Consider the following 23174-nt stretch of genomic DNA (forward strand, 5'->3'; position numbering starts at 1 on the left):
AAGGTTAGAGGTTAGCCCTGCATTCCTCCTGGGGGGAGAGGGAGGAGGGGTGATTTTCTAACTCCACAGCATGAGGGTTTCCTAAGTGAGCCAGGGGATTTACCCTGTTACTTTCAATAGGCTGTGTGGCTTATTATCTCAGTCAGCTTGGGTCAGCTTCTCATCTAGGCAAGGTCCAAGTAGATCCACTTCAGTCTGAGGTGAAAGTGAAACCTTCAGCCCTGTGCTCTGTGTGTTCCTGCCATGCTGGAGGGTCAGCCCCAGCGCTCCCCTGCAGCATCCCCACTGCCAGGTGCTCAGCCCACAGTCCCACCACCATCTGTATTTATCTTGGGGACTGCAAGGTAGACGTAGATGCGACTCAAGGTACCTCCAGCAGTGGGGATGGGGGGGATGAGCACGCATACACTGCTCCCTAGGCTCTCTCCTTCAGCTTCCACTATTAGCCAGAGTTGGTGGCATGGCACTGGCTGTGTGGACCCATGTGGGACATCACTGTGCCCGGCAGTGTGGCCTGAAGACCATCAGCTGTGATATCTGTGATGCTGCTCCATGTCCTGGAGAGAGTTACATCAATTTAGCCTTAAAGAAAAGCCATCCAATGGTTGTCAGCTAACATGTCATGAGGGACAGAAACAGCCACTTGGAGGGCTTTCTGAATATGTGAGCATATTATTAAAAACCAAAACCAAACCCCAAACCAGCTCAGTGATTAATAATCACATACCTGGAAAAAGAAATTTAAAATAATATCCTCTTCCCCTTAGCAGCCCAGTCTGCCAGGAGTGACTCGATAGCCATATGGTGCACCTATCACTGCCACCAGCAGATCTGGATAACAGTGAGAGACTGGCTTGAGGGTGGGAAGCAGGCCTTCCCTGTCACTTGTAATCTTCTCACATCCAGAGGCATCTTAAGTCCTTTCTAAACACATTGATACTGCCTGAAATTCACCAAAAAAACCCCAGCCTTTGTTTGTGTTAACAGGATGAGAAAGTGCAAGGCTTCCTGTTATGTGTGTGTGACAGCTATAGATAAGCAGAGACCTCTGGACAGGAAATCCGCCCAATTTCTGCAGTGTGACTCGTCTGAAGTTTAGGAGCTCTTTTCAGATTGAAGCACCAACAGAATGAGACAGTGCTGGCCAGAAAATGGGGGACACGCTGGAGAAGAGCTCTGAGGAGCCCGAGATCTCTTTGGACAATGAGTGTTCAATGAAAATGGGGGACCTGGTGGAAGTCTCGAGTGGTGAAAAGGTCAAGTTTGATGATACGGGTCTCTCTCTGGTGCTCCAGAATGGCCTAGAGAACCTTCGGCTTGAAAATTCCCTTACAGATGTCATCCTGTGCGTGGACAGCAGGGAATTCTCCTGTCACCGAGTGGTCCTTGCTGCAGCAAGCAATTATTTCAGGTAAGGCATGTAAGAAACAAAACCAATAACTTACTTTGCTTCTTAGGCTTGAACTGTAGATCTCCAAGGAGTGTAAACTGGGTGCTAAACTCTGCAAATTTGCAGTGAGTCTGTAATTCCTGACACCTTTCAACTCTTTTTTTTTAAAGTTGGAGACTTAAATAAGGCAGGTGACAAGTTGTAGATTTGCTGGAGTTCTGATACCAGCACTCAGCAAGTCCACTGGAGGCATGCAGAGAAATGAAGAATGGTTGGCGACAAGTGGATGAGAAAATGTTTTTTTTAACCAAATATCTGTAGTCTCTTGTATTGTCCCTTTGGGATTCAGGCAAAGAGGAATATTCATTCAGATCACATGATATTTTTATTGAGATAGGAGTGGGTTTGTGGAACTTGGTAATTTCTCCCATTACCATTCTGTGGTAAAAATATATATTGCATAAAATTGTTGAGGAGGAAAGAGAAGGAATTTTCCATCTTTCCTAGGGTTACCGAAAATCAATTGCAATGGGAAATACCTCCTTGAAAGCAGTTTTACCATTTCACCCCCTCCTGGTCCTCTTGAATTTTTCATTCTTTCAGTACTGCAGTAGATAGTCTATCTGAGACTACTGACCAGCAAGAACAAATTTTAGACACACAGAGGAACTCGGTATCAGTTTTAACACAGATTTTCCATTATCGTTTAGACAATCACATTTGCATGGCTGGGATTTTTTTCTTTCTTTTTTTACTGCTAAAGTGGTCAGATGACTGAATAGCTACAGAGGAAACATGAGAAAAAAGAACCTGTGACCACTTGTGACAGAGGCAGACAGATAATTTTAATAGAGTCTAGTAAGCTTTGCTGGTAGTGCCTGGAAGAAGAGTTCTGCTTTTATCATCTCATAATAGAGATTGTGCCTGTGAATATACGGAGATAAGTATTATTTCTACAGATAGACTATACATATCACATATGTGAAAATGTGCAACTAAAAGCATAGATGAGAGAGATGCCCAAAGAGTTCTTACCAGCATTATGTGCAGGAAGGAGAGCAGATGCACAAATTAAAATCAGAATTACCATAATGATACTTTGACAAAAAAATAATTCCTCTTCCGCTATGAGGAAAGGTGCTGCAATCAGAAGGGACTTCAACAGTTGAAAACAGGCAAGACAGTTTACTGACAACTACTGTTGGCTGGTTTTCCACTGAGCCCTGAGCTACAGCCTGTCCCTTTGAAGGAAGGGGAATACCTGGCTGGAGGTCATCTCATCCCAAGGCAATTGCACACGTGCATAGGGTCTGCCCCCCTGGGTGCTTGTGTTTGGCCTGCCTTCCCACAGGGTTGAGATTTATTATATCACATTGTCTGCCTGTCTGACCGTGCCTCTTATCATGACTCTTTGGGTTAGTTTCAGTCACGTTTGGCAGAGGCTTAAGTCTCAAAACTGAAGTTCCCACAAGTTTAATGGCAATCAGTAGCTAGGCAGAGGAGAGATGCTGGGACTGGGACCCCATGGTGCTCAGCTGGGTAATGAGCAGCGTGTCCTGGCCAGCCAACACACGCAGTGCCCAGAACCAGCCAAAGCACGCGCTGCCCTTGCTCAGCTGGACATAGGCAGTCACCACAGAGCTGAGTGTCCTGAGATGGATGGCGAAATGTGTGTGAGAGGAATAACGAGAGAGAATGGAGGGCTCAGGAAGGGGAAGCTGAGGTTACTGTGAAGAGGGAAAGGAGGACACAAGTCTGCAGGGAACTGAGCTTCATTAGTTCTCCTACTCAAAAGGCGGCTTGTTTCATCTTGCCATAATTCACTAGAAGCTGCATAGGCTTAAAGACAGGACAAATTCTGAAATCACACTATGCCTGTGAGTACTTTCCATGCTATTAAAGGGCCTCTAACACCCATGCACATGAGCAAAGCAAAGGGACCCTGTGAGTCATGGTCTTCATTCCCCTGCAACAGCATGTTACACAACCCCCTTCCTGAACACTGGGTGCCATAATGCAAGCAATCGTTAGCAGCTGACTTAAACACAGTTAAACAAAGTTAACAACTTCTAGTCTGTCCTTCAGCACTGCTTGAGAGTAGATAGACTAGTACTTCTGACACATCCTGCATCTATAGACATAAAAGCATTAACTCTCCATTTACCTGGATGAAGGTAACAAAGCAGAGAACAGAAATACAAGCTGACCAAGGTGGAGCAGTAGTTCGTTACTCCTGCACTGCCCAAGGTAGTGGGAGAATGGGGCTGGGAGAGGTTGAAGCAATATTTTCCAGAGCATCCTCAAACTCGACCATGGTTGTTTGAAGTCAGGTTCATAATTCCAAGAACAAGCACACCAGTGTGGGTGAGTGCTTAAAAAGTGCTTCACAAACTGCAACCCCTCATTCATTCCATTGAGATTTCTCCCTGGTGTTTCTAAATTTACCCACTTTTAGGTATCTAAATTTGGCCCTGGGCCCTCACTTCAGATATGCATTTCTTAGAGTAAATGTTGGTTCAAAGGCTTAGTTTAGAATTACACAGGGACAGGAACCAGGAAAACAGACAACGAAATTAGTAGCCACATCTGAAGGATTTAGAGCCCCAGAGAAAATAATCACACACCTCTCTAGGTAAGAACAGAAAGGTTCAGAAGCAGCATTTTAATCCCCAGGAGAGAAGCCCAGCCTGATCAGTCCTGAGTGGTGTCAGGGTGTTCCCTCTGGTCGGCACACAGGGTGGGAATGAGTTCCACTCCATCTGAGCAGAAGGAAGACCACTACAGGAGTCAGCTCTCCTGGATATTACTGCCCTATTCAGCCCTGCCACCTTCTAGAGGGGAGTACTGGTGGGAGAGCACAGTGCCTCAGATGCGTGATTTCTGCAAGCCGTGTTACATGAATCCGTACCCTACAAGATCGGGAGTGGATGGCAGCTCTAACGCAGTTTCACAGATTAGGAGACAGATATGTGAAAACACTTTGACAAGATCCCATGCAAAGCCTCCACCAGAATCCCAAGGCTGGTTTCTGAGCAACCTTGCAACGGTGTAACGCTGGGTAGCTCTAACTGGCCTCCATCAAACAAGCCGGCTTTGCGGGATGGAAGTGAGAGCTCTCACTCCCCAACAGGGATGGTTAAATACATGACTGGAGTCACCAGTTTAAGAGATAAAAGGAACAAGAGCAGACAACACCTGCATCCTACAACAGCCTATTTCTCATTCAGATGAAGCATTCGGCACCTATCAATCCCGTGCAATTGAAACGGCTGTTTTGTACAAACCTCCCTCTCTGTGTTGAAACCCCATTCCCAGGGAGAAGTGGGTACTGAGGACTGTTGTTTTCAAATGGCCACCTGCCTGCAGGCCCCAGATGTACAACATTTGACACTGCCAAAAGGAAGAGAAGCTAAGGAGAATCCCAGTCTTGTGCTCACTGAAGTTAAGGAGCGTTTTGTCTTAATGCTTTTCAAATACTCTGATTTCAGTGGCAGCAGAAAGTGGACCATGGAGCAGAGCAATGAATGAAAAGCTTCTAATGAGCTGAGACGAGTGAAGGGAAAATAAGAGTTTTGGCTGAACATCTTTTCTGACAAGTAACTTCTCTGCCCAAGTTTCCTGCTCAAAAGTTAGGTCTCTTTATCCAAAAGGCAGTTTTATACACTGAGATAACTAACACCAGCTCTCTCATGCTTTAAAATCTCTGCTGAGGCAAGGAACAGGTAGCTCTTAGAGCAACGAGCAACTGGTATCTTCCATCCATTTGCCATTCATCATGCCTAGCTCCTTTGCAATAAAAACTGTTTACATCTTGGTTCCAGTAAGATGTGTCAATCAGACAGCTTTATTCTGGCACTGCTTTTACAAGAAAAGACTTTAAGACTTTGGACCTCTAGGCACTTCCCAGGTTGCACTGTCCTGTCAACATCATACATGACTAATAAAGAAGGGCTTGGTATGCAGGGTAAAGAGCACTTCTAATTACACTTTAGATCTGCACATGTTTTTCACCAATGCAGTTACAAGTGGACTCACATACTTCTAATGTGTTGAGCCAGATTCCAAATGATGTGAAATCTTGCTCTCTGAATGCAGTGAACAAGATGGGGCTGATCAAACTTCTAAAGAAAAGCAAAAGCACTGGAAGAAATACTTAAAACTATGAATTGAAAATGAAGATGAAGATGTGTGTGTTTGCCTTGCAAACATCACTTGCATCACAATGCAAAGTGAATTTTAATAGCTCTTAAAGAAATTTCTGATTTATATCTCACATTAAGTATCTGACTAGTGCCAAAGGTGTGTGTGTGGCAGTCGCCTCTTGAATGCAGTATTATCCACCAAAGAAGAGGTGGTATCAACATACATGAAATCACTGTGCTTTCTGGCTAACGGTAGTTCCAATTCATGATTATTCAAGTACTTCTCTAGCCAAGAGGTACCAACTCTACAATCCTACCAGAAGCTCCTACCTTAGCAGAGGAAAAGTCAGTCTCTTAATTAGAAGAAAATCCATAAGCCATTCTCTCCTGGCCCATCTCTGGTATTAATGGGGTCAAAGATACGTTGGGAAGCTTAGAGGTGAGGCTATCAATCAGACATGTCGATCTAGTCTGGCCCTCAGGGTTCAGTCTAAGCAGCATTCTGCAGCTTGGAAGCACAGGGGTATTGACCTTGCCAAGGGTTATAAAGTACATGTGCTAAGTGTTAACAAAGTACGGAGAATGCCAGCGGCTTGGAGGTTTGGGCTTAATGAGCTGGGCCTGTACTAGAAACAGAAAGGGTAAGAATCTGTAAGAGGCCAGCAGATGAGATGTCACAACTGCTCTGCAGCATCAGTCCAGACACAGATCACTACTCATGGAAGGTCCCAGCTGCCTTTTGCCGCCATGGAGCTCCAGGTCTACTGTAGAGTCCAGCCCTGGGGTATCCATCATGTGTGTATGCCTTATCAAACTCATGAGTAAAGAGGTATGAAAGCAACAAAAGGATTTTCCTTGTTACTTTGCTACAGGACTAATTGCATAAAATATGAAGCAATTTGAGTATTCTGTGTTGAAATCTATATAACCAAATGTTTTTAGAACGCCTCATCCTGTCTGGGATGCAGTAAAAGATAAATGGCTTTCTTTTCAGGGCCATGTTCTGCAATGATTTAAGAGAGAAATATGAAGAGAAGATCATACTTAAAGGAGTTGATGCAGAAACAATGAATATACTCTTGGACTACACCTACACCAGCAAGATGCTCATCACAAAGCAAAACGTACAGAAAGTCTTAGAAGCCGCCAGCCTCTTTCAGGTACAGATAACTCAAATGCACTGATCCAGTCTTGTTGCTCTGGCAACACCATGTCCTACCCTCCTTAACACACTGCAAACTTCTCTGATTTCATGGATTCTGGAGGCATTTTGCCTCATATTTACTTACATTGTGGTAAAAAATGGCAGTCACAGCCATGTACTGGAATGCTGCTGTGCCAGGCAAACAGGCAAACAGCAGGGCTCTGCTTTCAAGAGCTGCTCCCATGTGCTGCCTGCCAGGCAGCAGGGTTGTGTTGCTGGAACAGTGCTCCCCAAAGCTCAGGTCAGCCTGTGAAGGCTGGTCACCCTCCAGCCCAAAAGGGTTAGTGGGCAGTGGCTGGCACGGCCAGCCAGAGCAGGAAGCTAACTTTGTCTCGCTCTCCGTTGCCTTCACATGGAGGCTCACCAGCCAAAGTTAGCATCCTCCTTTGTAGCACTTGTGATGTAAAGGGTTTTAGTCATGACCTGGGACTTGTGAGAAGTCAGACTTGAGCAGTGTTACTCAGCCTTTGGTCCATGAGGTATTCACGTGTCCTATAAACCACCTGTGAGGTCTACCAAATTGCAGTCCCTGGTACCAAGCTGCAAATTGCTAACAAATTGCAACTAGCATAACCTGCCAAGTGCCAATGTGTGTATGTGTGTCCCGTCTTTTCATTAAGGAAGGCAAGAAACACCTGACTCCATAATCATCGCGGTTCATTATGAACTTGGTTTTTGAATCTTACATGGGAGGTTTTGCTCTGAAATGAACCTGTGGCCTTTGGGGTAATGGGAGCTGGTACTTGCTGTGAGGAGAGAAGGGGAAGTTATCACAAAGTGCTCCCCAAGGTAACTCAGAAAAGGTGGTGTAGCTTTAATGTCGCCTGGGGCTGAAGTGCAGTAACTCTACTGACATTTTCAGCAGACCCATACTGCAAACTGGTAGCACTCAAAGGTTACTTTTGGTTCGTTTTCAGGACACTTTTCTGCGTTCTGTTTGTTTTCTTCTGAACCTTTTTTGCTTAGGATCATTCCTCAGGTATTTTTTTTTTTCTGGAACCATCAAAAGTATAAACTTTTTTCCTTTCTTTTCCCTATTTTTCATTAAAATTAAGATTAAATTTGATTCCTAAGGCTGGTGCTTTAAGAAAACTATCAAACACTGTTAGAGTAATGATAAAATCATGAGGGTGCCATGAGCAAAAATAGTAAACTACAGAACCCTAGAAAACGAGGAATGTTCAACTAAAAGCAGCGATCCCAAGTCTTACTGCAACCGTGTTGGATACTATCAAGATTTATAAGCCCTTAAAGCCTCACATTATACACGGGTGAGGTTTTTGGCTGAAAAAGTGTTTTGTTTAAAAAAGATTTAGTAACTACTAGCGTTCTGCCAGCTTGTCTCTGCTATTTATGCCGAAGAACAAACACAAACAGTTGAAAACGGAAAATGTTTCATTTCAATATATCAACAGCTGAAAAGATTAATTCTGCAATTTATTGTAACATTTTTGTTTGGGAAATTCTTTCCTTTCCAATTAATGACATGTGAGAAAACCAAATTCCAAATAGAACTTTTTTATCTGACTAGCAAAAATTTTTGGCAGGGCCTCTTTCCAATCTCTCAGATTTGACAACCAAAAAAGAAATAACTTGCACAGTTCTAGATATTCCAATAAAGATACTCCACTTTTCTCTAGAAACTATTTTTGAAAGTTTTACATAATTATGCCTTCCCGTAGTCCCTTCCAATAAGTTTGCACCAAATGCAGCCAAAACTGACAGCGGGAAGAGGTGGAAGGCTATTCAGAGAGACCAGAAGTCCCTGCCGCAGTGTGCTTTGTGCACAGAGATTTCCCCCTGGGGCAAGCAGGTGAAGGGTTTGGAACAGGGAGCTGCTGAACAGCTAAGCCTCACCCTGAAGTGACCCAGACAAATTTTTTCCACCTAGAGCACAGTTGCAACATGAGTTCAATAGTCACCTCTTCTGTCTGGGCTGGCGGCTGCCCAGCCACCATGCTCGCAAGGCTGGTGCCGACCCTGGATCCAGCCCAGCACCCTCTGCCACCCACACTGCCTGTGGCCCCACCTCTCGGTAGGGCCAAGATCTCATCTGCTTCTCAGGGCTGTGGCAGAGCGCTCTGCTTCCCCCATGGTAATTCAACAACAAACTTCAGACCTGTCTACACCCCTCCTGCCCCCTCAGGAACCCCTGTATTACCCCACTTCCTCAGCATGGCTTGGCTAAGGGGCCACGTCAGCTGCTTTGGTGGAAGCAAAGAGACAGTGGGAGGGAAGCAAGCTCCTGAGCAGATGTAAAAGAAAGAGTATTGTCGCGAAGGGCTGTGCTGACCACTGCCATGGAAATGCCAGGATGCCCCTGAGCTGCCTCACTCTGCTCTAAGCAGAGCACGGCTGCTCTGCCCCCAGGGCACGGCTGAAGCACCACCAGCCTGATGACCTTACAGACTCCCAAAGCACCTCTTGGTACGTTAATCCACTTTTCATGAACAAGGCGCTCTAAGGAAAATACCTTGCCAATTATCTGAAAACCATCCTGTAGCCACTTAGCAGTGAACGGCCAGAGTGGCTGTCGCAGGCCAGTGCTAGTTACACCGCAGCCACTATGCAGCGCCAGCCATGCCAGCCAAGAAGGCGCGATTTGCTAACGAAGGGCTTCTGGGCAGCTCCAAGTCTGAGATCAGTTCGCAGGCTCAGAAAGCTCTCAGCTCCCTGGAGAGCCACCCTGCGAGGGTCACTGTGCCCCTTCACTGCCCGGCTGGCTCCCTGCCATGGGGCTCCCTTGGGACACAGCTGTTGCTGCTGCCCCTGCAGCCACAGGCAGAGCGGGTGGCCGAGGGCAGCACAGCTGCAGGGTGCAGGATCTGACCCCGAAGTGTGCTGCATACAGAGAAGGATTATGAATAAGAGCTCTTTCAACCACCATTCCCTTCCCTTTTTGGGGGTTACAGCAGGAGGCAGGGCTGCTGGCACTGCTTACACTAGACAGTTGAATCAAAGCTGAGACAAGCAAGGACTTAAATGGGGAGAATAAATTTTATTATTCAGACAGAAGGCCAACTGGAGGCCAAGCAAGCATATGGGATGTCTTTAGCAAGCAAGAACCTCGATTCAAAGGGGTATTAGGAGGACCCAGTTATTGAAGAAACTGTTCCCAGGGAACAGGGCTTTTAAAGTGCCTGGGGTGGCATTAGGAAGGGTACTCGCAGAAGGGAAAGAAGAAAATTTAGAGCTCTGCAAGAATAATCAGAGCAGATGAAGCAGAGGCTCAGGGGTGTCTTCCTCCTGGGTGCTTTCCTGAGTCACCAGCTCTCATGGGACTGACTGAAATATGCCCAACAAGTTTGCGGGTGCTTTGGAGGGAGTTTTGTCTCTAAATGAAGGGAGTGGTGGGGAGACAGTGCAGCACAGAGACGAGGAGCAGCAGCCAGGGGAAGTCCTGCCTTGATACACTCCTGAGCGGTCCGACCTTTCTGGTTAAGCCCTTGGCAGGGACCATTTCTCACACCCACATCTCGCAATTCTGCATTCATCTGGCCACAAGCACAGCTACCCACCGTGATTAGTGGTGCCTGCGTGGCCGTTAGACCAGTGTGCACCGCCTGGGAGAAAACCCTCTGGTGTCATCTCATGAGTATCGCTCTTAACAAGCCATGTATAAATAATTAGAGCACTCTACAGTGGTTGGGCCGTAGGCTGGTGAGAACGTCATTGTGGGGTCTATTCCCAGACTTGTGGATGACTTGATGAGTGACCTGGGCAAATCCCAGATTTGTTTTTTTGCATCTCATTACTGCCAACTTTTAAAGGGCTAATGCTTAACCTACCTCAGGTCTGAGGACTACCCGGTGTTGGCAAAGTCCTTTCAGATCCTCAGGGAAAATGCACGGGTGAGTTCAAAGTGTTAGCCTTATGCTAGCCCAGAGAACAGGCAATGCGAGCGTGGCAGGCAGTGAGCAGCGGCTGAACTCTGCCGCAGTGCCACAGCGTGCCGCTGACATATTTATATCACAACGGCAGCAACATATTCTGAGACCTCGCATACCCTTGTTCATCAGTCAGTTGCATTTCTCTAAACTCTTGACCACATCTAAATGTAAAACAGGAACCAGGCAGTCTGTACGCAGTGTCTGCGATCGCTCAGCTCTGGTAAACAGTCTAAATGTGTCAACATGACACCCCCGGGTCTGGAAGATTCTACTCTAATTACTGAAACAAATCTACATACTACAGTGTTTAAAAATGTTTCGCTTCCTCTTTGCCCCTAAATTACTGTTGTACAACTTTCCCCACTGGGACAGAATGAGTTAAAATGGTTTGCTTGCTGATGCTGGATGGAAAAAGGACCCAAAAAGCATGGACGGAAATGCATAGCATCAGTTCTGACCCATCTTTCTCTATGTCGCTGTTTGCACTGCTCAGTGGCAAAACCAACACAAAATACTGATGCCCTATTCATAATCTGAAATCACAGAGGCGACGGAAAGCTCAGGATGAAGCACTGTAACTTATCAGTTCTAGCCAAAACTGGTTCCCAGTTCCTGAATAATCACCAGCAACCCAGCTCACATCATAGTTCACGGCAAATGCCCCGCAGACATCCGTGGTCTGGGATCTGCATATTTGGGACCCTCAGGTGGGGCTGTTGTGTAAAGGAGACTAATGAGAGTAGTTGTGATGCCCTATTGATGCCCTATTGAACATGGAAAGTTCTTTGATTAAGCAGACTCTGTGTGTAAAACGTGCATCTATGTTTTTTTGAACCAATGGTGATGACAAGGAAAACAAAGGTCACTAAAACCTCCGAAGGCCTTCCCCACAACAGACGCTTGCCAGACAACCCTGGCTGTCAGGCAACTCAAAGATTTGCTGATGGTCGGTCTCTTCCTGCCACATACCCCAGTACAGGACAGCATGCCCATACCCTCTAGGGGGAGCCCCACTTTGGCCCAAACCTCAGCACTCATTTTCCACCACCCTTGCAAGGCCTCAGATGTGTTCAGAGTTTGGATGGTGGGAGCACAAATGCAGACAGTGGAGCCACCTGCACCCCAAAACCAGACTCCCTTCTGGTTGATCTGAGCTGACATGCAAGATGAAGCAGGGTAAGCACATCTGAAGCCTGGGGACGTTATCTGTGCTTTGTAAGTCCATGATTGCTAGTGCTTTGAGATCTCATGGAGGGAAGCGGAATGGTGGAAAACCCTTTACTTTTGTGAAACAAATAAAATTCATGACTGTCACAGGTCTTCTGTGTTCTGCAAGAGTGAAAAGGAGCAATATGGATGCAGAGGGAGAAAAAACAGTGGGAGGAAGAAATTTTCATTGCAGACTGCAGATTCTGGGAGATACATGTCCTTGTATGACTGATTTCTTGTCTCCCCCAGCTCTTTGCCGTACGGCATGTGGCTGGTTGGGACCCAGCCCCAAAGCTCCATAGCTCTCCTGTGATACAGTCATACAAGTAACTGCTCTGTGCTTATACATGTTTTTTCTGTCCACAGTTCCTTCGCATGGTAGATGCTTGTGCCAGTTTTCTCACCGAAGCCCTCCAGCCAGAGAACTGCGTTGGCATTCTGAGGCTGGCTGATGCCCACTCCCTGCACAGCTTGAAACAACAAGTGCAGAATTACATTATCCAGAACTTCACACAGGTCCTGAACTACGAGGAGTTCCTGGAGCTGCCTGCCGACATTCTCTGCAGCACGCTGAAGAGTGATGATCTCTACGTCACGGAAGAAGCACAGGTGTTCGAAACTGTAATGAACTGGGTCCGTTACAAGGAGTCGGAAAGGTTTCCTCTCTTGCCATATGTGCTGGAGAATGTCCGGCTGCCCCTCTTGGACCCCTGGTATTTCGTAGAGACTGTCGAAGCCGATCAACTCATTAGACAGTGTCCAGATGTCTTTCCTTTGCTCCAGGAAGCAAGAATGTACCATCTGTCAGGCAATGAGGTGAGTCAAAAAGGAAGGCATTTGCTGCCCTTTCTAAATGTCTCATGCTTCTGCTCAAAAATCCCATTGGAAGGAGCAGTACCATGAAGCACAAAAAGGTGCTCACACTAAAGTTTCACTAACTGGTGCTACTGAAAGGTCAAGGTGGGCCTCACCAGTTATCCTGCTGATTTAGAGTTTAGAAGCTTTTGGTAGGTTGTTTTAAAACAAAGTGTACAGCTTCCTGTTTATGAATATCTGAGCTCGACCCTTCGTACACATATGTGCGCAGCTAAACAAAGGCCCCAGGTGACTTCCATAGTAAAAAGGAAAATGGTGTTACTCCTGACACCTCACCCTCTTAGCTATTTTTTCAAGCCTAAGAAAGGAAGAATAATTTTCCCATTAAACTGTGCCACAATCTGTGATGGCTCTTTCAAATCTGAATATGTAACATCTCCACCTGTTACTTATGGGGGAAAAGTTTCAGAAGGAGACAACCTCCCGTGAAGAAGACGGTCTCTTCCCAGAGGAGAGGCCTGCCTATCTTCCTCATTTGCAGGTGTCCGTGCCCCCAAAGAGACAGGTTCATCCCAACATCTGGTCGAGTCCTGTCCTGCCTGCTCAAGGTAGGCTGTGGTGGATCTCCTGTTCTTCAGTTGCCTGTCCTCTTTGGAAAGTTAGGTATCAGTTACATCTCCTGACCCAAAATATAGGGTAGAGGGAAGAGCAACCAGAGGTCAGATTTCACAACAGGAGCAAAGGTGTGCGAGCATGTGAGGAAACACGTGTGCCTCCTCAGTCAGAGAGTCAGAGGAAGGCAGGAGGCCTCAGGAGCATGTTGTGGATCCATTGCTAACAGTGGATGTGTCACTGGCAGGGGTGGAGAGACCAAGGGCTCTTTGTGCCAGTGACTGTGTAAGACAGTACACAACGACCCAGTGCAGTGCCGGCCAGTCTGGTGGGAAGTCCTCAAGGAAGCCTTGCCCCACTCAGCAGTGCTGTCAGGTCCACACGGGATAGATAAAGGGAGTGTTGCTCAGGGCTGAACGCTCATTACACTCATCTTCAAAGGGGCAGCCGTCAGAGGCAGCCCTGCCAGCTATCCCTCCCTGGGCTGACACCTGGCAATGGTGACAGACAGGTTAAAAACAGAATTCTGAGAGCTGGCAAGTTCTGGGACAGATGTTTTTAAAAAAAAAAAAAAAGCCTAATAATTTGCTAAACATAGGGAAAATAAAAGATTTATGTCTGTGTAAAGAATATTTTTTAGTATAGGTAAATTATGCCAATTTATAGAAACATGTTAAAAGTAGAAAGAGAAATAAAACTGCAAGCAAGCTGCCTACTGTCACAGCATTTAACCTGTGGGTCCACAGACTGCTTCTCTGGGGCGTGCAGAAGGTAACAATTGCAATTACTGCTGAGGAGTGCAGACCTCTCCCAGCAGACTTTGAGGGTCTGCAAATTGGCAAATGCCCTCTGATACAGCATAAGCGGAGGAACAAATTTATATGCTCCCCATGACTTTTACACTGCATTTCTTCCAGTATGAAAAATTGGGGGAGGATAAAGAAGATTGTTCCTTCTAACCTTCAGCATAGAGCCAGCATACCTCAGGACACTAATGCACTCATTTCTACTTGCTTGCAAGTATTTCCTCCAAGCAGAACACAAGTTTCCAAGCACCCTCTGCATTCTTTGCTCCTGGTGAACCTCTACGCGGGAAGTGACTTTTTCCAGTATCCCTGAAACAAAGACCTGGTCAATAAACTGGGCCAACAGGCAGTAAATCAGAGCTAACCATGCTTCTGAGCCTGATGCTGGCTCTAAGTAAATGTTCTAATTTTGGCTTAAAATTAAGTCTTATAAAGAAAGAAACAAATTTAAAAAAAACACAGTTGAGAATTGTTATTGCTTTGACACATACCTCTTCAGGACAATTAATGAGAGCACTTATTTTCTGCTAGTGCTAACTGCAGTCTTGCTCTCTCCAAGCTCCCCATGGCATATGCAAACCTTGGGGCCCTCCTATCTTGCCCTCACTCTGTCAGCCCAAATAAAACCTGTCCTTTTCAGCTGCCTCACATGCACCCAGCCTTGTCACTAGTGCTCACCTTTGTAGCTCTTGGTGCCACCCTGGGAATTCCCAAGAGGATCTGAAAGGATCCTAGTGGGTAGGCAAAAGCAAGTAAGTCCAGCGTTGGAGAAATCCTGCTGAAAGAAGTATACAGTAACCTCTACTGAATGCGTCTAGGATGATTTCCAGGCTTTCAGCTTAGAGAGCATTTGATAATTGGTTCAGCTGATGTAAGCCAGTTTTGATTTGTAAAACAGGTAATCAGAAGAGAGGTCACCAGACCTTTCTGTAATTGTAGGTATAAGTGCCCTGTGTACTCACTCTGTCTTGCTTGCATTTAGATTATTACAGAAAGAACCAAGCCCAGGATGCACGAGTTCCAGTCTGAGGTGTTTATGATCATAGGGGGCTGTACAAAAGATGAGAAGTTTGTAGCAGAAGTGACTTGCCTGGATCCTTTGAGGCGGAGCCGCCTGGAAGTAGCAAAATTACCAATCACAGAGCAGGAGACAGAGAATGAGAATAAAAAATGGGTGGAGTTTGCATGCATTACGCTAAAAAATGAAGTCTACATATCAGGTAAGGAACAAGACATTGGGAGTGGAAGAGGGGAGCAGAGGGTTCTCACGATTATTTCCAGCTTTTATCGAGAGCATCTCGAGGCAGCTTTAGGAGAATTAAGCACTACAGGTATTCCTAACGCTTTGGCTCTTAACAGGCTCCAGAGAAGCATTGGATGTGTGAGGACACTGCCTAGCCCTGGTTTTAGCACAGGATTCCTTTTCAAACAATATCAATCTATATGCACAGCTACTTGTGTGTGGCACCCTAAACACTCAGTGACTGTGGTCACAGAAGGGCCCCGAGAACAGTTTACCAAACATAAAATGAAGAATAATTGCTCCAGCATCTTCTTGTAACAAGTCCATTTGCAGCTCCACATGCATAAGCAAAATCCTGCCAGAACCTGACTTATTCTGCAAGAATCAGTCAAGGACCTGCAGGGAACTGTCACTGCTGTTTGGCTGCTACCTGAAACCTGCACTTTCAGGAGCGCTTCAACAGCCATCAGACAGGACTCTAGAAGTGCCCACTTGCTAACGGCAATATTAACTGTCAAAGCCAGATGAAACCCAATGGTCCAGACACACAGCATGGGTCTGAACATCCCATTTGCAGGCCCTCATCCTGAGAGCTTCAGGAGGCATATTTAACTTCCCACCCAAAAATAGTTGAGCTGCATGTAGGGGTTTGATCCTGGAGCTACAGAGTTTTTACTTTGACAATCAAAAAGGTTAAACACAAGCTTGCTAGTCAGTTTGACAGCTGGTTTTGATGGCCTGTCAAAACCAAGTTTGATGATCTCATTCTGCTTTCCAGAGGAAAAGTGACAGCAAGCTTTTAATTGCTGTCACGTTACAGACCACCTTAGAGAGCAGTGCCTCCGTGGGCAGGATACTTCTTCCTGCACAATCATCCACCAAATTCTATGCTCACTTTAAACAGGAGAGTAGAAAGGAGGAGGGAGGGCTAAAGTGTGAACGCTTTCCTTAAGTATGAATAGTGGTCCATTGACTGTATTCAAATATCTTCCATTGCATTCTTTCTTTGGGGAATCCACATATTTTTATTACCTCATTCCAATTTAAAGTTTATTAAATCTTTATCCTGGGATAAGAATTAGATTATTCCTTCCTTAGTTACAAATAAAGGAGGTTTTTCCTTTCGGCCCATCACAGGGAGTTTCTTTTTACTCTAGCCGCAGACCCTCTGTTAAAACTTAGCTGTAGAGGGGAACCTAAGTCAAACATCCCAACTAGGGAACATCCCTCCCACCTTCACACCCTTGAGTTGAGAGGTCTCTTCTCCATTTGCCTTTAATCTGTTACTGTTTCCTCTTTTTCACGGTCACAGGCTTTTTGCTTCCTTTTATTCCTGACATCTTTTCCAGTGTCTCTTCTCTGCTTTTCTTTTATGCTCTATCCAGGCTACTTCCAGGCCAGGCTAACACCCTCCCTGCTATGGTGAGTCTAAGCTGGCTTTCCTCTTGCTGCTATTCTCACAGGTCCTCTTTTTTCCTTCTCTCCTTAATTTTGTATCTTTGACTCCCTCTCACCATTCCTTCTTAGCCTTTCTCCTATCTCCTTTTCACCCTTCCCACCCAAATAAAAGGCTGAGTGGACCAAAGTCATTAGTAGTTTCTTTCCAGCTAAACCAAAATATTAGTGTCTCAATCCTGATTAAATATCTGCTTCCTCCTGTGTGTCCTTCTACTCTTGTTTTCTTTCTTTTAGCTCTTGTGTCTTGGTTCTTTTCTAACTTGGCTTGCATTTTTCCTAACTTGATCTCCCCTCCCATGTGCTCATTTCCCTTGGCATCTTGGTACAGTCTAGAGCCTTCCCTGCTCTTTTAGCATCTGAACAATAGGGAAGTCCTTTGCACACGATTATGACTACTTTTAGATCACCATTTCCCCGAACAGTTTAAATGCTTTGACTGGATGGACTGAAACAGTACACTTGTAGTGTAACTAAAAATGACATGAATTATCAGTCACCACTCTGTTACTTTTACTAATTTAGTTACAATTTTTCCTCAGATTAGAAAGAACTGTGGTCTAGAGAAAGAACAGAAACAAAACAAACCTCCAGTTCTCTCAAAAATCTCTCCCTGCCCTGTGATGTGCAGCAAATTCACCCACCCAGTTCAGCTCAGACTCCTACCAGAGTTTCAGCCTGTGCAGGAAAGAACAAGTTCATGTAAAAGGGAAATTTCAAGGGAGGGTAAGGGGAACACCTGCAGTCTCTCAGCCCCATTGTAACCGTGAATGCTGCATTCAGGCCCTTCAGCCACTTCAGCTATTTGAGTGCAAATAAAATTCAACACATACATGTGAAAAATACTGAGACAAAAGCATTACAAACGACTCTTTCTAGCATGCTAATTATCTCCTATTCAATCTGCTATTTGGCCCAGAGATGAGCTCCATCAGTTTGCAGTGTTCTGGCTGCAGTACAGAATACCAATGAAGGCAGACACTTTCTCAATGGAATATGAATTATCTTTTCAGTATATTCAGCAGTGAAGCAAATGTTTAATCAGGTTGCAGATGATGGAATAAGCTACTCAGTCTGTAAATGTGGTTTCAGGCTTAACTGGATCCATTCGTATTGCAGTTACACCAAAAATTATATGCAAACAAAAGCGCTTGTTTAAAACACTGCTCTCTGCTTTAGCATGAGTAAAGATCTGCTTGCAAGTCAGCTCTAGAATGAATTTGCAGGGTCCAAGTCTGATCTTTAATCTATAAATATAAAGCAAATCCAAGTCAGTAGAGAAAGAGACCAGAAGGAGGGGTACAAAAATGAGATCTCCCAGCCATATGGTCCCAAGGCTAAATAGTAAAACTTCTAAGATGTCAGGCAGGGCTACTGTTGATAGGAGTTCCGAGTCAGGTCTTTTGTTTTATGATGTGAACCACTAAGCTAGTGGACTGGATCTACCCTGCACAAACTGTCAGTTCCCCAGTGCAGGCCTGTCGTCGAGGGGTTTGGCACTACCAGGTGCAGCATCCTGCACTATCTTATTTAAATCACGTTTGTTTATTTGTCACTTTGCAGCATTCTGCAAAGCCCTGGTGGTGCATAAAAATCTCCTGCATATCACCATGCTGTGTGTGGTTGGTCATTCACTTGGTATTAAAATGAAAGTGGTTGTGGTCTGGTAAAGTGAGGAACAGTGATTTATCTTTACTGAATATTTGGTTGTAGAAATCATTCAGTTTCCTTCACTATTAAGTAAACTAAATCCAAAAATTTTCTTCTGGTATAACAAGGCCAGGCCATTGGTGTAGGTATTTAAGAAGCTAACAGTAAGTACCAATGATTTATTTTCTACTGTGAGAGAACATCTTTAGATTTAAATGTATTGGAGATTTTGAGTAAATACAAGCTATGCTATCATATTTACATGTGTCGCGTACATTGCAGGTGGCAAAGAAACAAAGCATGAAGTCTGGAAATACAACGCCTCCATCAACAAATGGATACAAATTGAGTATCTAAATATTGGGCGATGGAGGCATAAAATGGCTGTGTTGGGTGGCAAAGTATATGTCATTGGTGGGTTCGATGGCATGCAGAGAATCAACAGCATGGAAGCATATGATCCCTTTCATAACTGCTGGTCAGAGGTAAGATGCTGCATCACATAACATTTTACTCATTTGGAACATTTTAATCAGAAAATGTTAGGGCTTTGAATCATAAAAATGAACAAGACAGGATCTAGTACAATTCTTTTCAGTAATTCTGGTCTGTAAAAACCCTAAATATTTTTTCTATAGAAATGCATATCCTTCAGAAAGTAAAAATCACAGGATTGCCTGCCAGCCGTTGCCTGTGAGACATCTAATGCCTAATGTTCCTTTTCTTAGTTGGCTTTTAAAGCTAGTAGTCCATACATCAGTAAGAACATAGCATACATGAACCAGAGCACAGGCTGAAAACTACTGCTTTGATACATTATATATATATATATATAATGTGTATATCAACCTGTGCATTATATATGGTATTGGTTATATATTTAAGTTGAAATTACAGGTTTCAAGGTAAAGAGGATGAAAAAAAACCCAGTTCTACTAACTGTACTTCAAGCAATGAGAGGAGAGTATTAGGCAGCCAATTAATCCATGAAAGTAATGAGATTAGGCGTCATAATGGCAGATACAAGCCCCAGTTTTTAGATGATATCAAGCAATGCGGAGGAATCGTAACAATCACAGCTGCAAGTAGAAAGATCAGTATGAAAAAGTTTCTTGTCTTTTTTCAATGTACATATGAATGTAAAGGAGATTTGGGGCATTTCTGACATTTCCTAGCTGTTCAATTGTTGATAACGTAATTTTGATAACAGCATTTGAACAGAGCATATTTTTATTAAGGGTTTTACAGTCTTAAGAAAAAGCTGAAACATACTTCTTCCTTGTTCCTAGAAATGTCATCTTCTGAAACCTGCTGATCATCTTAAAAGGGATGTCTGACTTAAACTTCAGCAGGCTCCCACCTCATAGGCATCAGTCTGACTACTTCAGATGGTTACTAATGATTTTTTATGGTCACACAGGCTGCTCCCCTCATGGTCAATGTGAGCTCCTTTGCAGCAGCGAGCTACAAGAAGAAACTCTACGTGATTGGGGGAGGACCCAACGGGAAGCTGGCGACGGACAAGACTCAGTGCTATGACCCTGCCACCAACACATGGAGTCTGAAAGCTGCCATGCCAGTAGAAGCCAAATGCATCAATGCCGCAAGTTTCCGTGATCACATTTATGTTGTGGGTAAGTGAAGCCGAATTAAAGGTCCTTCTTGTCTAGACACAGCAGGGCTTGTTTCTGTGTGTTAGTTTTACCCACAAACTCTATGGAGTATCATCAAATGGTCAGATGGCTCTTCGCATTGAGCTTAGTGAGGGATGGGAATCCAGCACATTCACAAACAGTAGTGAAGGAGTCACCAAGTCAAACTTCCTGTTAGCATGGAAGGTATCTTGGAAAGCTGGAGCTAGCCTAGAGACAAATTTAAGCCATCCAAAGGTGGGTTCATAGTGGCAAGAGCATGATCTCATGGCTACATCATGTCTCCTCACCTCTCCAGGGGCATTACACAGCCCACTGCATACAGGATTTATGTAGAGATATGAGTACTAGGAGCAGGTCACAGGAGCACAGCCACTGATATCCAAAGACCCAGACCTCTTCACTAGATCGTGCTTGGAGTTAATTCAGTCAATTGCCAGAACTGGAAGCAAAGATGGAAGAACAAGAGTTTAATGGTGAGCTGAACTGTGGAGGGAGGAGGGAGCCTGCATCTCCAGATGGTGCTGGAAAAAACAAAAGAAGGAAAGAGGAACATTTGTTTCTAAAACAGGAGCTCTGAAAAGTTCCCCCTCCCTCTCTCAGCCTTGGTGCAGAAAGTTTCTCACTTGCAGGATAATCAATATGGTGTTGAGGGCTGGCATAGAGCCAGAGTATCACCAAATAATAAATGGTGTTCTGAAGGGAGATTTATAATCTGCATGTGTGTGCACATATATATATATATATGTATAAGCATGCACCTTGTATGTATGTAAATACCTCGTGTTTCTCCTCAGCACAGGGTTTGACCTCACCCTTTTTGTACAGGATGACAGACAGAAAGAGAAGGCATGACTTACGGGCTTGCTGATACAACTCCCGGTAAAAACTGACACAATATTCCAGTTACATTCATTCAGCATCTTTCAGACAGGAACATCCACCAGTAAACCTATTGTTTACCTATCTGAGAAACAAATCTAGTTCAATAACATAGAAATCAGCCCCAACTGAAGTTTAAAAGATAAAAGAGCATTTGATTACTGCATCCAAAGCAATCAAATTACCCAGACCGATGAATTACTAACTGCCAGATGAATGACTATAACTAACAACTTGTATGTTTTCAGTCTGCTCCAACTAGGAAATAAAACTTGTTTAAGTCACCTCACAATGAGCTGATCATCCCTCAAGTACTGGACTAGTATTGTCAAAACCAGCATTTACTGTAACTACAATAGATAAATACTCACTTTGCCACCAGGTAGGATCCCAGGTACTGTTGCACCTTATCAATAAGACCACAGCTTCAAGGTTTTCCTACCCCTATTCTATACAGCTGCTATAGAAGACACATGCAGTCCCTGCAAATTTCAGAATAAGAACCATTTGGCTGTTGGTACTCTCAGGAAGGAATATATTTCCATAGCCTTTCTTCAGTATTGAGGTATTGACCATTTTTCAAGAGAAAAGGACCCTGCAAAATTGGAAAAGGTGCACAAAAGGTTTCAAAAATGACTGCAGATTTGGGAGAAACTGAAGGTCACTCTCTGTTTAGCATACCCATAAGAAGATCATTGGTTCAGTCTGACAAACCCCTAAACAAGGAAGGGGCTTTTGAAAACAGCCAGCTCCAGGAAGAAGGAAGTTTGATGGATAGATGGACATTGAAGTTAGAGGAGTCAGTGAAAAAAATCATGTACCCATTTCTAATACTGATACCTTACCACACCTAGTCCTTCATGATCTAAGCTCTTTTAAACAAGACTGTATTATTCTAAAGTTGTGTCCTTAGCTGAAGCAGCAGGTATGAGATAGGTCTGTTGCTGGCTACACTGTGGTCACACTGCATGACCACAGCAGTTTGTTCTGGACTTAAATTCCACAGCCTTATGAACAATAAGTGGCCTTCTGCGGATCTGGCTTTCAAAACAATAAAGCATCCTGTGACCTTGTTTTTTCTTAGCTTTGGGGCATAAATCATTCTTACGAATGTCAGGAATGGATCCTTCTTGAAGTGGGTGGTTTAATTAAAATCTCTTACAGGAATGGCCAGTGCAAACTGATATGCATTTCCTCTCCAGGTGGGGCAATGAAAGCACTCTACTCCTACAGCCCCCAGGAAGACACATGGTGCCTGGTGACTCAGTTCACCCATGAGAGAGCCAGTTGTGGGATTTCTCCTTGCAACAACAAGCTGTTTATCACCGGGGGCCGAGATGAAAAGAATGAAGTCATTGCGACAGTGCTGTGCTGGGACCCTGAAACTCAGAAGCTAACAGAAGAGTGTGTCCTGCCTCGGGGAGTGTCTCATCACGGGAGCGTTACCCTCAGGAAGTCTTACACGCACATCCGTAGGATTGTGCCTGGGGCAGTTTCTGTCTGACCCTAGGAGAACTGCAAAGAAACCCAATACCTCCGTGCCCCTGTGGCACAGACTGCAAGGATGATGTTTTTTAGCTGCAGGTAGCAATGGATGGAAATACTGCCACTGGGGTCCTCTGGGGAGTGTCTGTATATATGCTCAGTCCTTGCATTTCCTCTGTACAGTACATCCTTAAATTATCTTAATTCCTTCCCTCCACAGAAAAACAAAGGGACCAGCTGTAGCTCACTCCTGCCAACACAATACCTCCAAATGGGCAAAGAAACATGATGTGTACGTGGGAAATTTACTTCCCAGCTATATCTGCCCTGAAATGTGCTTGAACTGGCTCAGCCTGGTCCTGAAGTTTGTTTAACTATTTATTGTGTTAAGTTGGATTTGCAGCACCTACTACTGAAAAAGAGAAGATGCTTTTTGGAATGAAATATTTGTAACTTCAGTGAAACATAAGGTCGTTTCCTCCAAAGCTGTGCTTTTTTTCCAGCGATTGGCATATTAGATTAAGTTAAAACTGGTTTGTTTGCTTGCTTGAAGACACTTCATTAGTTTTTCAGTTCTGCGTGACCAAAAAAAATCCATCTCAGTTTGCAAACCTTGCTGTCATTCCCAAGAAAGAGACTGCACAGGCTGCAAATACACATGAACGCTAATCTGGTTCCACTGAACATTCGTTGTAGCTGTTTTCTAATAAAGATGACCAAAACCTAGTTTCCCTTTTG

General features: G+C 44.5%; 1 protein-coding gene across 4 annotated transcripts; it reads left to right on the forward strand.

Moving 5' to 3' along the window:
- The first annotated feature begins 1055 nt into the window (after positions 1-1055).
- On the forward strand, positions 1056-23162 carry KLHL6 (kelch like family member 6). 4 transcript variants are annotated; one of them, XM_041126913.1, is made up of 8 exons: positions 1164-1256; positions 1336-1411; positions 6527-6692; positions 12202-12651; positions 15052-15289; positions 18700-18902; positions 19838-20051; positions 22154-23162. In XM_041126913.1, exons 3-8 carry the CDS (start codon positions 6531-6533, stop codon positions 22453-22455), a joined length of 1569 nt encoding a protein of 522 aa, XP_040982847.1. In that variant the 5' UTR covers positions 1164-1256; positions 1336-1411; positions 6527-6530; the 3' UTR covers positions 22456-23162. The 4 variants fall into 4 exon arrangements, with proteins under 4 accessions (XP_029885011.1, XP_029885012.1, XP_040982847.1 ...); XM_041126914.1 differs by lacking the exon at positions 1164-1256 and adding an exon at positions 4879-6361 and having other exon boundaries at positions 1324-1411; XM_030029151.2 differs by having other exon boundaries at positions 1056-1411.
- Positions 23163-23174: the final 12 nt, after the last annotated feature.

The sequence above is a fragment of the Aquila chrysaetos genome, chromosome 10 (assembly GCF_900496995.4).
Source record: "Aquila chrysaetos chrysaetos chromosome 10, bAquChr1.4, whole genome shotgun sequence".
NCBI lineage: Eukaryota > Metazoa > Chordata > Aves > Accipitriformes > Accipitridae > Aquila > Aquila chrysaetos.